This window comes from Histoplasma capsulatum, assembly GCF_000150115.1.
Source record: "Histoplasma capsulatum G186AR genomic scaffold supercont2.5, whole genome shotgun sequence".
NCBI lineage: Eukaryota > Fungi > Ascomycota > Eurotiomycetes > Onygenales > Ajellomycetaceae > Histoplasma > Histoplasma capsulatum.
In genome coordinates this window covers 702,229-716,795 of record NW_025544805.1, presented here as the reverse complement: position 1 = coordinate 716,795, position 14,567 = coordinate 702,229, and the positions used below count along the sequence as shown (strand labels likewise).

Sequence of the window (14,567 nt, the reverse complement as noted above, 5' to 3'; positions counted from 1 at the left end):
TGCCATCCATGGTCGTGATGCCTCTGGTTGGCTCTGCTCGCCGGTGGTTGGCACTGGTTCAGTCTTAGAACCAAGAGAATATGCAGTAAATAAACTTAATGTGGATGGCGATTATCATATTGCGGGGGTGATCACTGATCACTGATCAGAGGCATTTTGTGGTGATTTCGTGCTCATCGTTTGAATTCCTTTTTTCTCCCCCTTCTTTTTGGCCTCTCATCGCAGAAACCCAGGCGCTAATAGGTCTGGCGCAACAGATGGCGTCCACGCCCTGAAGCGAAAAAGCCATGCCATTTTGCCATGGCACGCGGAGAAAATAAGCCGCAAGTACTACGTAAATCTGGCTTTTCTTGCGGAGAACAATGCCCAGCCATCAATTCCGGGCAATGCCGCTGCCGGACTGTGAGGAGAAATATGTCTGGATAAGAATTCATAATCGTAGTAGCGGTGATAATGACTGGGATATGGAATTGGAAACGGCGGTTCGGATTGCCTGATATGAGTCTTCCCAAATGCCTGGGGCGTGGGTCATATGCAGGTGATATTCCTCTGACATGAAGCTGTTTCTTCTCCCTGTCCGGGCCTCAATAGTCGGCTGCAATCCTGCTGTCTCTTTCATCCTTGTCGCTCCAATTGCCACTAGTCTGCTAGTCATTGTTGCTAGACTATTCTAGTGCTCTCCACTTCTCCTGAATTCTGGAGTCTCAAGCCCGCAACTGATTTTTTTTTTTTTTTTGTTTCTGCTCTGTTCCTGGGCTGCTGTCCATCGTTTGTACCCCCATGGCCGTTCGTACTCTCGTCGACTAATTTAGCCCCAAACTCTTCGCCTCTTGACCTCTTCTTTCAACTTCGCTAGTCCAACCTCCTCAGAGCTAAGAGCGCTAGGAGACCGACTTCCCCAGTTCCAGTGCGACGAGGCTTGCTATCTCCACTTCTCCCCTCTGCCCATTTTGGTGCCAATCCATCATCCAAGTCCATTGGGCTGTCATTCGACATATCCATCCATCTCCCACAAGCCGACGGACCTCGCCTGTCCAAGATTTTACGACTCAGACATGTGCTTGTCTCGTTCATGAGTAGGTTCTCCCTCCAATCAATTTTAATCCTCTCATTAGTCCAGCTCGTGCTTGTGTCCGTCTCGCGGGCTGGATTGTGTCCTGTCAAACCCACTTGTCATCATTTCGCTTTCTCGGCTTTGACAGCCAGCTCCTCCATTTCTCCCACTGCTCCAGTCTCACTGGGGTGGTACTGGTGTAGTGCTGCTGCTCCGCTCCTCATCCTCTCCTTTCTTCTGGCCCCTTCCCTAGCGCACATGTTACCTTTTTGGCAAATTCAAGCTGCCTGGCCAAATCTATCACTGGGAGTTGGTGCCGTCAAGACCTGCAGGGAAAGAAAACCCGAGAAAAAATAAGCCTCACATGAAAAATCGTTGCAGTTCTGCATGCTGACCTCTCTTTGTCTCTTGTGCAGATTCTCATTGTTTTGTGATTTGATATTGTTGAAGCTTTTCCTGTTTGTTGCTTTGCAATAGGTCTTGTACAGGTTCGCTTGCGTAACAAAACCCCTTCGGCTTCTCGACCCTCCTTATCTCTCCATCTATTCCCCCACCCGAATGTTCATGTAAAGTTGATGTGAAAATTCCTGGCACAATGCAGTGCGAACATTTTACCAATTCGTTCGGTTCAATATCCGGCCGTCACGGCCGCAGCGTGAGCTTGACTGGCGATACTCCCTTGCAGACGCAAAGCATGCTGTCACCACCTCCAGTTAACCCAGAGCCCCAATTTATTGCTGCAACCGCTGCAGCCCAGATTGTATCCACAGACCAAAACCTCAATGGTGTAAACCCATCGGCTGGCACCATTGGTGCTTCCGTCACCCGATCGTCCCTTACTCTCCTTAACCGTTTCCTAGACAACCTACTTTTCAACATCCTTGTGGCCGCCAAATCTACGAAATTGAATGCCATCAGACCAGCATTGGCTGAAGTACTGAAACCAAGACTTGCAAAGGAGGTTGTTTCTGCAGCGGATGAGGAACTAAGTGAATACATGGGTGGTGGAGAAGATGAGGAGCTATCTGACTTTCGTGGAGGCCGCGAGCCAGCTGGACAATTTGAGCTCGAGAGGTCATGGAAGCTTACTCGCTTGCGATGCATGGTATACACCCGATTGGGCGACATGGAAGAGGAAGATGAGGAAGAACATCTACGTCGAGAGGGGCTAAGTGAGACGAATGTTGGTCCGGCACGCTTTTCCAATTATATTGGCCACATAACACCCGCCGCTGCCATATTTCTTACCTCAATTCTGGAGTATATCGGTGAACACTCGTTAATAATTGCTGGCGACGCGGCGTCTGCTCGAATGAGATCAGGAAGGTCCAGCAGATCCCGGGACGAAAATTCCGATGCGCCAGATGTCGAGATATTAGTAGTCGAGGATATGGACATGGAGAAGCTAGCACTTAACCCTACACTTGGCCGGCTGTGGCGTATGTGGAGGAAAAATGTAAGGACTCCCATGCTCTCCAGAACGCTTTCGAGAGAATCTATGTCGCGGCGGGGTCTTCTTCCTCTGAGAGGCACCAGTAGAGCAAGCAGTATCGCAACAATAGAAGAGCCACCCGCCATCCAAGCACTCCAGAAGACGGGCGCGACTGCACTGGGGGAAGATTTAAATCCGGCAGATATACCCATCCCGGTCTCCGAAAATGACGTGGATGAAATTGAAGTCCCTGGATTTACTACCGAACTCTCAATAGCCATTCAAGCACGGTCATTACGCCCTCGAAGCCTCCTTATTTCCGGATCTGATTACGCCTCCACATCGTGCCGATCAACCTCAAACTCAACGGGGCTGCGAGGCAATATAAGTCATTCTCGCTCCAAGTCATTGCCATCCTCGCCATCCCAACGGCTGCAGTCAGATGGGTATTTTCACTTTGGCCTCAACTCGGGCGTCGGTTCTGTTAAAGATGAACAGAATCATCTGGAGACGATGATTGAAGATGACGAGCTCACCGACAAACCTTCGGGAACAAAATCTAGTCCACCTGAAATCCCTCCTCGTAGTAAACAGCGCCAAGACGCCGCAGATATTGAATGCGATGCTGAAAGCAGTGGCCATTCTGAAATCTTGACCTCTGCATCCACTGATCAGCTGCATCGTCCAAAATCACCAAATGGAATACTCAATGCGAAGCTTCAATCGCAAAGGGGCCAAGAACAGCCTGCTCGCCAAGGTCTCGAAAGTGAAAATAACCATCCTCCTGGATTTTCCAAACACGCACATGATGATACGAATAGTGAAAATCTTCACACCAAACAAGGGCTTCAATATCAAAATAGAGACCATATCGTCAAAATCGGTCGGAAACACCACGCCCCGGTACCCATAGTTTCCGAGGATGATGACTCCAGTCCTTCGGACCAATCCAATATCGGACAAGGTCATGCGCACTACGTTTCTTCTCAAGATTCAATCGTGGAAACATCCTTTGTTGCCGAAACAAACAGAGCTTCATTCCTGCCCTCTCGACTCAGTCCACATCAGGAGGTTGTCGACAGCTCAAGCAGCAGCCCTAATCAAGATTCTCCACATTCGTTTTCGGGCCACCGGTCGATTAACACAAGCCAAAACGGACAAACTCTTTCCCGAAGTAATTCGCGGAGACATACCAAAACTTCTAACGGCGGGAATATAACCCCTCGCTACACACCGAATTCCGCTGTTTCGGTGGGGTCTGAGCGGGCCGCAGTCCAGCGTGTTTCTCCTCCTCCCCCTGCAACTCCTCGTGATTCAAGTTCCAAACCTCGCCGCTCTCTGAGCATCGGCAGCCATCGGGATAAGCGGCCGATAACTTCAGGATCCGCTACCTCACAGGTTTCCAGTAAACTGTTAAAGGGCCTGGTAGGACGGCAGCCCAATGACCACGATTCAAGGATTCCTTTTCCAATACGCACTTCTACAGACACAAACTCAACTCTGTCTAAATTTGCAGAAACTGTTGCGGACCCTTCTAACTTGGACCAACTGATTCAAAGTGACGAAACTATACATTTCACTCTTACCCCGCGAAACATGAGAGAGATGGAGGTAAGTTTCAACTACCGCCTGTATCCCGACTCTGAATATTGACGTATTTAATAGGATTCAAATTCTCCGAGATGGGAAACCATGCGAAGTGATGCAACCGACACGGACGAATTTGTGAAAAAGACTAGTGCCACTGGTGAGGCACAATCGGACGGTAGAAGACCAAGCGTTTCTTCCTCCAAATTGAATGGGCTGCGCATACACTCTCCGTCTACTGCTTCACCTAACAAGTCCACGTTTGTAGAGTCTTCTGTTGTAAAATCGAACCGGCCCCAGTCATCTATTCACAAATCCGCTACACCGCAAGCACGGGATCCTAGAGTAGAAAGAGAATCCCTGAGGGACCTTTCGGAATTTATTAGATCAACTGGGCCTGATCAAACCCCAGCAGCTCCAATAAATCATTCAAAGCGTACTACCAGTTTAATTAACAGCAACAGTGGACAGACTACCCGGAAGTTGAGTTTGAGTGGCAGCGGGACTTCATCAATGACATCGTCTCGCGCCTCACACACTCTTACCAAAGAAATGCCAAAAAGGACAGCTCCGCGCTTAGAAGCTAGGCCAGCGGTAACGCCAAAGGACAATGGCACGTCAGATCTGATCGATTTTATAAGAGAAGGGCCACAAGACGGCTTGCATCGAATTCCCAGGACGGTCGCTCCTTTTCGTACAACAATGGATTCGGATGAATTCCTGCTGAACCCTGGCCGTGCTCATCGTGATCCCGGAAAACAAAGCTACGCTCCAAGCTCGCATACAGACTCAGCCACGACGAAATCCGGCCCTTCCTCCTTCAACTCGCGCACCGGCTTGCTCGATTCCACAAACCGTGCCAACATTCGAACACAGCCCAGCTCACCAGCTCCAGGCGGCGCCCTGGATACTGGAGAACGTGCTATGCCACCCAGAAAGCAGCGACGAGTGAAAGATCCCTATGCCATCGATTTCGATAGTGACGATGATGATTTTGAAACCGAACTCCTGTCTGGAGGCCTGAAAGCCCATAAAGAGGAGGAAGAGAGCTTAGCTGACTTCCTACGCAACGCTCCTCCACCCCCTGATCTTGACCAAGCCCCCCAGCTTCTATCCGTCAATATGAATGCGACAAATAAGCCGAAAATGAAGAGTTCGACATCCATGAGAACACGGCTAATGCGCGCTACGTCTGTGGACAAAATCCCATCGACTAAACTATCGCGATCATCTCTCCGTTCCTATAAATCAAACGCCACTACCGTCTCGTCCCCAGTAGGCCCTGCGGTCTCGATTCCGGAGACAACTCGGCTCAAAGTCTCTCGCTCGAATTCTCATATCAAAGGGAGTTATTCGCCACAGTCGTCTTATAGAGCTCGTGCCAATACTCAATCAAACGGCGGAATGAATGGAGTTCAACGCTCGCAGAGAAGTCCTCCCAGAGGCTATCAAACTTCGACAGCGGAGTTGGCAGACTTCTTAAAGAATACCGGACCGCCTGAGCCAGTAGCTCGGCCGGGTTCCCGGTCATCATTCAGCGAGGAAAGGGAGAAGGGGAACGGCGGCTCCTTTACTAGGATGTTTTCGCGGATGAAGAAACAGACGGTGTAAACTCTTTCTTTCTCTTCTATGATCTATCTTTCCTTGTTTCTTTATTTTAAGAGTTGATATTGGACCCATTTCAATGCCATTCATGTATAGCTATTATGTTGGTCAGTTTCCTCCTATTTTTGTAAATTCGGATATTCACACCGTTTGTCTTTTTCTCCGAAAGCGTGATTTTGAGCACATCAAAACGCCCTACCTTTCGGCGAAGAGGACGATCTATTCTGAATAATGTCTCCCTGTACCTATCTTGTGTTGCTCTTCTACTCTACGACTTTTATTTGGTCACTTGCCTTGATCATTTGTTCCGTTGTTCGCTACCTGCCTTCGTCTCGGGACATTTTGGTGTATTTCAATTCTAACGCCCCCATTCTCTACATTGCAACCAGCCCAGCAGCAAATTTGTACTTACACTACCTATTACCAGCCTTTCTTTTGGAGCTACCTTCTCAACTTGCCCATTTGTACGCTATTAAATCTTATTTTTTGCCATCTCTCTTATTCATCTTATTTATCCCTTTGGAATTCACTTCCCCGGCGGTTTACATGTGCGTTGGATGTTTCCCCCACTTTTATCTCTATGTCACTTTGCCATAATCTACACTTTGTGATGCTGATGCCTCCCTCTTCCTCCTCTACTCGTTCATGCTGCCTTCGTACTTCAAAGGGTTTCCTTTCCCTTGGGAGGAAATCCGATTCACGTCCAATTTATTATCCTTTATTACAGTCATTATACTTCTTGATAGTATCCTTCATTCTCTCTTTTGTCCGTTGTGAAAAACCACGGCCGTGTTCCATTTCATGGTCAAAGTGGACTACATACTTAGCTAATGAGTTGCCTAATTTCATGTAGATTAATCTTATTATTTATTATTTATCAAGCCGTTTGTCCTTATTTTTGATTTCCCTCACCTAACATATTTTTCCTTGATTGTATAAATGGAAAAATACTACTAGTAGTATATATAATGATTAACTGCTCTCATATGTGAACTGTGCCAGATAGCTAGTGCTCTTTTTCTCATTTTGTCCCACAATAATACTAATATTTATACTAGAATATATATATATATCCAATGAAGCTAAATTCCTATTTTGCTCTCTTGTTTATTGGATTGGGCCCCTTGGATTATTCCCCCGCAGAAACATTGATCCGAGGCCGACTCCTAACTCAATCGTGGCATTCTGCAAGAACTTCTTTCCTTCCCTGTAAACAGAATAACTATACAACACTGTTCCATCGCCGCCCCCTTTCCCAATTGGACGCCTCCCCTCCTACAGGATCACACGCACTTCCTTTAAAATAGGAAGAAGAGACGGGGGGGAAAACAGGATGGGCAGCTCATGTCCATCACCCTTAACTGGGCTGCTGCGACCTCTCGCACTCGTCCTTCTACTCTGCATAGCGCAACTCTCCACAGCCCTGAAATTCGATCTCCCTGCGAATGTGAATAACGAGAGATGTATACGGAACTTCGTGAGTAAGGATCAGTTGGTTGTTGTGACAGCGATTGTGGGTGGACAGAAGGGTGATGGACAGGTTGTAAATATGCATGTATGTTTTCCCCATGCCTTTCCTTGTCTTCTTGGTGTTGTGTGCAGGGTTTTTGTTTTCTTTGAAGCGGGTGGTATATATAAGCTACACCTGTCTGGTTTTGATCACTGGTCTGCAATGTTTCCTTATGTCGCTAGTGAGAAGCTTCATTTCGCCGGACCTGGAAATTTTCTATTATTCTAGTGCTTTGGGACTGAATAATTTCGCAAAGGAGCATTGCTTCTATTCAATTGTGGGTTCGGTGCTTTGCTAACAATTTGGCTTTTATTGGGAAAATATAGATCAAAGACTCGATGGGAAATGATTACGGCAGACCCAAGGACGTCGTTGGCGAGAAAAGACAAGCCTTTACCTCCGGGGCGGATACTGCATTTGACGTGTGCTTTGAGAACATTCCTGTTGGCCGATGTAAGTAAATCACTTGGGCCCTCCTGGTTCCCCAACTTATTCTCTGTATATATTCCGCGATTTAGGTAACCTAACGTTGCATATTCAAACCTTATAGCTTCTGGCCACCTTTCCCGCTCCGTCGAACTTGACATTGACATTGGAGCCGACGCACGCGATTGGTCTGCCATCCAGGTACAAGAGAAGCTGCGACCGGTCGAAGCTGATCTGCGCCGTATCGAAGCGATGGTCGGTGAGATTGTGACGGAGATGGAATACATGCGGACTCGCGAGCAGAAATTGAGAGATACGAACGAGAGCACGAATGAGCGGGTTAAATGGTTTGCCTTTGGGACTATAGGGATGCTGATAGGGTTAGGCGTATGGCAGGTTATTTATCTGAGAGCCTATTTCAGGTGAGTTACTTTTACTTTATGATTTCCAATCCTTACCTTCTTGGACGGCATGAGAGCCCTTTGTCTTAGCTCACCTCCTTGCAAAAAATGCAATCTATTTTCTTGTCTCTTAATATTAGGAGCTTTGTGTGTTAACGTGTTTTGTTTTAATAATTACTAGGTCGAAACATCTTATCTAAATACGTGACGATTTCTTTCTATCTTCGCACACGGTATTCCTCTCCGAATACTTCTTACACTGGGATTCTCAACGATAATTGCAATGAAGGATGATGGAGAACATTATACATTATTTTTTCTTTCTTTCTTTCTTTCTTCCCTTCCGTTCCATTTTGGGTTGAGATTTCCGGATTTATACTAGTATGTGTTAGTACAAAATACCATGCCTTGTTAAGGACTTGCATTGTTGATATCTACTATCTAGAAGTGAAGTGGGAATCAGTGGCAGGTGCCCGACAGTGCTGAGGATGATGGTAATAGATAGTTGTCTAGTTCGAGAAGATTACGCCCAGCGGCAAAGAGCATATGAACAGGAACTTGATTCACTTAGTTTATTACAACAGTAAATACATGTACGAATGTAGATAGCACCGTTTCCGGATGCAAACACGGCAAACAGGGGCGTCTGGATGATGTCAATCTTGGAAGCTTGTTCTGCCTCGAAAGAAATTCTTCGAATTATCAATCAATTTATTCATTCTTAACAGCGCCCTTAAATTGCTAAATAATGCCAAGTCTAGGTACTCCCCAATGCTTTATACGCGCTCTTAATTCTTCCAACAATGTCAGGCCTGTATTTTCATTCATCCAAGTTCAAGCCAAAGCCGCAACGAATCGATCACTGAGCTCGACAAAATTCCGAGCCAGCAACCCGAACGAACGCAGCCACTCGACCGCTCCCTCACACGGCAAAGCTCAGAAATCCAAGCCTTTGAACCCGCGTCTGGCAAATACCGCGTCGACCAGCACCAATGATTTCCCCAAGGCCGCCGCGAAAGTAGAGTTCCCTGAGCTGGTTACAGCAGCGAATCAAGAATATCAACGGCGCGATGCGATTCCGGGGAATATGGAGAATATGACAGGCGGGACTGTGAAAACTAGAGATGGGAGAAAACCTGAGCTGGGCATTGGAGAGATGGATGGGATCACGTTTAAGGTTGAGCCGCTGAAGAGAGATGGAGAGGATATCATGACAATGAGAGCTAGGTTGCTGTGTATGTCTACTACATTGCGCCTTGATCATCTTACAAAATATCAAGTTAACAGGCAAATAGATCAAAGTCGCAAGCGAGGCATTCTAGAGTCCGATCTTCTCCTCTCGACCTTTGCATCCCGGCATCTCCCAACCATGACAGAACGACAACTGCAGGAATATGACAAGTTTCTCGACGAGAATGACTGGGATATCTACTACTGGGCAACTCAAGAGGCAAAAGATCCGTCAACGACAGATAGTGCTAACCCGTCTCCTGCACCAAAGTCATCCGAAAAGCCAGTGAAGGATACGCCGACGGAAACGTGGAAGAGCGGGGCCGCAAAGAGTGGGGAGTGGGCGCAGACTGTCGGTGCTTTCAAACCTGCATATAGACCTGTCCCGCAGCGGTGGAAAGACTCTGAGATCCTGGCTCAGTTGAGGCAGCATGTGTACGAGAAGAGTGCGCATGGGGTACAGGAAGTGAAGGGACAGACCCACAGCGGAGGAGGCTTAGGACAGATGCCTGACCTGTATAAAAGCAGCCCATGAGATTTGGAGTGTTGTAGTCATAATCATTATCATTTGCTCTGGTTTTAGAATAGATGTGTGAATATTTACTAACTCCCGTTCATTTCAACTTGTATGTTTACAGAGTGTTGAATGCTATTGAATCTATTGAATCTCTCATTATTTAGAATCCACGTGACTTTTACTCGCTTAGGCCAGCTAGGGTTCCGCCGCACACACAAAAGGCCCGCAACCAAATTGCGCTTAGGGCTCGCCTGGGCGGCGGAACCTCGCTCCATCGCTAAGAGACGAGACGAAGAAGAACCAAACAGCTCAACGACATTGCTTTGCTCGCCATCCATCCTCCTCCTTCCAACCCCCCACGAGGATTCCCTGATTTCTCACACTTCCATCGAGAGCCTGCACACCATGGCTGAGCAGCTTGTCCACCGCGGGACCCTCGAAGGCCACAATGGCTGGGTCACCTCCCTGGCCACTTCGCTTGAGAAGTAAGCTACAACCAATTGGTTTTTCGTTTATATGTCGATGAAGCTTGAAAAATGAACACACAGTGGAATTCTGACTGGCCGAATCATTATATTAGCCCCGATATGCTCCTGTCCGCCAGTCGCGATAAGACCCTGATCATCTGGAACTTGACCCGTGATGACACCGCATACGGATACCCCAAGCGGAGCCTCCACGGTCATTCTCACATTGTCTCTGACTGTGTATGATAAAAATACCATTCCAGAAGCTGAAATAATCAAAAGGAGTTGTTAAGAAGAGTTGCCTGAGGAACAATGTTGGCTAATTCTTGTGCATTGTTTCGCTCTCTTCGAAAAATAGGTAATTTCGTCCGACGGTGCCTATGCCCTTTCTTCCTCCTGGGATAAAACCCTTCGCCTCTGGGAATTGGCCACCGGCAACACCACCAGAACCTTTGTTGGCCACACCAATGATGTTTTGTCCGTCTCTTTCTCTGCCGACAACCGCCAGATCGTATCCGGATCCCGCGACCGAACCATCAAACTGTGGAACACTTTGGGAGACTGCAAGTTCACCATCACCGACAAGGGACATACCGAATGGGTCTCCTGCGTTCGCTTTAGCCCCAACCCCCAGAACCCCGTCATCGTCTCTGCTGGCTGGGATAAACTCGTCAAGGTACGAAATCATATATCGCTCCATTGCAGTCCCCAATTGCATATATGATTTATTATATATGTCCAATGATGTTTTGCTTTTACGTATTTGCTACTTCAGAGCCCTTAACAAGGCCATGAGACAATCTTCACCAAATGCCCTGATGGACAACCTTTTATAATTTTTATACTTTGAAAATAAGGCGCACAAGATCACCATTTTCCAAGTGTATTTCTTTTTTGACTAATATCACCAAACGTAAAAGGTCTGGGAACTTTCATCCTGCCGCATCCAAACCGACCACATCGGCCACACTGGCTACATCAACACCGTCACCATCTCCCCTGATGGATCCCTCTGCGCTTCTGGTGGTAAGGATGGCACCACCATGCTCTGGGATCTCAATGAGTCCAAACACCTCTACTCTCTCCAAGCCGGCGATGAGATTCACGCCCTCGTCTTCTCCCCTAACCGCTACTGGCTCTGCGCTGCCACCTCTAGCAGCATTACCATTTTCGATCTGGAGAAGAAGAGCAAGGTTGACGAGCTTAAGCCTGAATTCGTAGAGAAGGGAAAGAAGAGCCGTGAGCCTGAGTGCATAAGCTTGGCGTGGAGCGCTGATGGCCAGACTCTGTTTGCTGGATACACTGATAATAAGATCCGAGCCTGGGGCGTTATGTCGAGGACGTAGGAGGGATGCATATGTGTGTGTATATCCGTTATGTGTAATATGTTTGTCTCTGGGCCGGAAGCAAATAGAAAACGCAGCTGCTGTGGAGGTTACCAGCTAGCTGGCTGGGTTGCGATGGATGAGCAATGAGCAAATGACAAAATCTACCTACCCCTTTTTCCACTACCTCTCTCTTTACTTTTTCTTTCTCTCTTCGGTGGACTGGAACGGGAGTTTTTGCCTTTTTTTGATAGAGTTGACTTGCTTTTTCCCGTTTATCGAGCTAGAAGGAAAGAGGACGAAAGAGAGAAAGCTCAGATCTATCAAAAAAACAAATCCTTCTGCACAGAGGCAGAAATTTTTCATCCAACCCACTAATTTCATACCATGCCCTTGCCAATCTAAGAGAAGGGAAATGTGAAAGGCAGAGCCTCGAAAATGGAAATCGGAAAAGGAAAAAAGAAACCATTATTTTTTCTCTCTTAATTCTAAATTTTGGTTGACATATGCTTCTTTCTATATTTCCCCCCCGACCCTGCCTCGCCTATCCATCCGTCATCGCACATAAGCGAACGAAGCCAAATCAGTTAGTTATTGCCATGTTCACACAGAAGGCTACAAACAGCCGTTCCCAATATTTTCCGGCCACTTCCCCCTGGTTCAGCCTTTTGACCCCGGTTGAATCCCACTGAAAGTCACATTGAACCCACGACGAAAAGGTCCCATCGCAGAGGCGTCATGCATATATCTCATGCTGTGCAGTCTCTATCCTGGAATGGGTGATTCTTATGAGCTTTCAGCGACGTTCGCAAATTAGAACATATCCTCCTGCTTTGCATAGTGTTGCAGGTGCATTGGCACATAGATTGCTTGTTCACACATATCTGGCTCAGTTGGAACGGCATTGGGGAACGCAATTCCCGCATGAAGTCGCTGGGCTTGGAAGAGCATCGAAAACGGAAATCCTTTTTGCGGCCATGTTGTTTAGCGATGTATATTTATTTAGTTGGTTCTGTTGTGACGAGGATACGCAGTTCTCACTCTTTCAGGAGAGCTGTAGCATCAGACATGGAAGCCCAGCAGAGGCTATGTTAGTTTCCTCTCACTACAATGCAAATCCAATTCTACACCATTCAATGGCAGAGAGAACCTTCCCCTGAATAAAAACGGGAGACGAAATTTTAGGCTATGGCATGTTCTTGAATCACTTATTTTGAACTTCCCTTTTCAGTGTATTTTTCTTTATTGCTTTGCTTCATAAAAGGTGCGTCAGTCTATATGTTCTGCCTTCCAAATATGTCAGTTCTGATGATTGCTAGCGGAATGGTCCTCTTGGGCGTTGAGGGTTATTCATTTTCACAAACTGGATGAAATCAATCCCTCAGGTCCATCCATCTAGCTCAACTGCATGACTCTACAATTTCAATGTGAAGACCTCGCATCTTTCTCTCCATTGTAAAAGTCAATTCTAGCACTAGCAAGGTATCATACTGGTTCATTCAGGTGTATAAATATATAGTACACATTTCCAAGTCAGCAATCTTCTATATGAATAGCCAGCCCTATTTTTTGTTATTAAGCCTATTTATAGCGTCATTTGCTAACTTGATTCCTTCTTCAAATTGTAATTGAGTGGCCAATTCTCTGGCCTGTTCATAGTAATCCCGTGCCTCTGCGAATTGCTTCTGCATGTGCGCTATTTCACCCAAATTATATAGCGCAGCTTGGCACGACTGATCGCACTGCTCATCCCGGACTGGCGGTTTGATATGTGCTGCAACATCTAAGGCCTTTTTTGCCCACAGTGCTGCCGCATCGAGGAGCTCTGGTTTAGATATCAGAGGACCGTCTGCTCTGGATATCGATCCTGGCTTTCCAGTTACCCTTTGAGCTTCCTCTGCCATCTGAGAAGAGATGTTGTTAAGGAGAACAACCTGCGCACACGTTGTCGACTGACCCTCCTCTTCCTTAATCAAGCCTAAGCTCTGTATGTATAAAGTTGCTGCGAGGTGGTGTTTTCCCTTTTTGACATATAAATCGGCCAGGTCATTGCACGACGCTGCAATCTCGGTGAGATTAATATAATCGTCTCCGCCGTCGCGGGACACCGGCAAATTTAGTTCTCTGCGCCTTCGAACCTCGCTAGCACTTTCGGTAACAGCTCCAATGAGTGAGTTCTCCGCTTTGTCCATATCCTGTACAGAGTTGCTCGAGTATAGATCTGCTAGTTTAATTTTAATTCCAATGACCTTTTTCATGACTTGGTCACGAAGCTTCGCTTCTCTTCCTTCCTTTTCGCGTGTGGTTTTCTCCGCTTCCGCTGTTTCAGGATCAACAATCTCAGCTGGGGTCCTGTGTGCTCTTTGCTTATCAATTATCATTTGCTTTCTCCTCCCACTGGTTACCCACTCCTTGCAGTCTGCCAGAGTCTTCTCCAGCATGTCAATGGATGCTTTGACTAGGCCGTTTTTCTCCAGCATTTCAGCGGCTGCGATTCTTATCCCAAGGACTTCGTCAGAGAATGGGTGCATCTGAACATGCTCTGCAACAACAAGTGCCTCCCTAAACATCTGTAGTGCCAAGATAGGGTCGGGTCGGATTTCGGAATGGTGAAGGGCTTTGCGAAGGGGTGCAGCTACCTCTGGCGGGAATCTGTTGAGGTATGGGTCTACCCGAGTAACCCGGTCGTATATTATGTATATAAGTAACCCCGCATTCACCGCCACGAACAATACAGTGAGCGGAAAACCAATGGGGTTTGTTTGCCATATTTTACCCCACGCTTCCTTGTAGTCTCGTTTAAATTTTTGCAGGCGCGAGGTGCTGGAGGTGCTGTTTAACCGGGCTTGGATCAATTTTCTGGAAACGAGTTCAGATGTTGGTAATAAAGTTAATCGAGGTCTGGGATAGCATAGAGGTGTGCTGGAGAGGAATCGTATGGCGAAGGGGAGTGTTTGTAACTGCCAGAGAGGTGAGGCTCGGATGTGCTTTGGTATCACTCGGAACATGGTTA

At 47.1% G+C, this 14,567-nt stretch overlaps 3 protein-coding genes across 3 annotated transcripts; 2 read left to right on the top strand and 1 right to left on the bottom strand.

The window, feature by feature from the left end:
• Nucleotides 1-1,649: 1,649 nt before the first annotated feature.
• Nucleotides 1,650-5,986, top strand: HCBG_04190 (uncharacterized protein; the record flags this gene model as incomplete). Its single annotated transcript, XM_045431239.1, has 2 exons — nt 1,650-4,097; nt 4,152-5,986. The coding sequence occupies 2 exons, from the start codon at nt 1,650-1,652 to the stop codon at nt 5,682-5,684; spliced, it is 3,981 nt and encodes a 1,326-aa protein (XP_045287792.1).
• Nucleotides 5,987-7,011: 1,025 nt separating this feature from the next.
• On the top strand, nt 7,012-12,159 carry HCBG_04189 (G-protein comlpex beta subunit CpcB; the record flags this gene model as incomplete). Its single annotated transcript, XM_045431238.1, has 10 exons — nt 7,012-7,233; nt 7,515-7,641; nt 7,739-8,036; nt 8,469-8,509; nt 8,777-9,250; nt 9,311-9,761; nt 9,927-10,247; nt 10,343-10,469; nt 10,588-10,905; nt 11,150-12,159. The coding sequence occupies 10 exons, from the start codon at nt 7,012-7,014 to the stop codon at nt 11,573-11,575; spliced, it is 2,805 nt and encodes a 934-aa protein (XP_045287791.1).
• Nucleotides 12,160-13,116: 957 nt separating this feature from the next.
• On the bottom strand, nt 13,117-14,562 carry HCBG_04188 (TPR domain-containing protein; the record flags this gene model as incomplete). The annotated part of the gene is made up of 2 exons (XM_045431237.1): nt 13,117-14,222; nt 14,331-14,562. 2 exons carry the CDS (start codon nt 14,560-14,562, stop codon nt 13,117-13,119), a joined length of 1,338 nt encoding a protein of 445 aa, XP_045287790.1.
• Nucleotides 14,563-14,567: the final 5 nt, after the last annotated feature.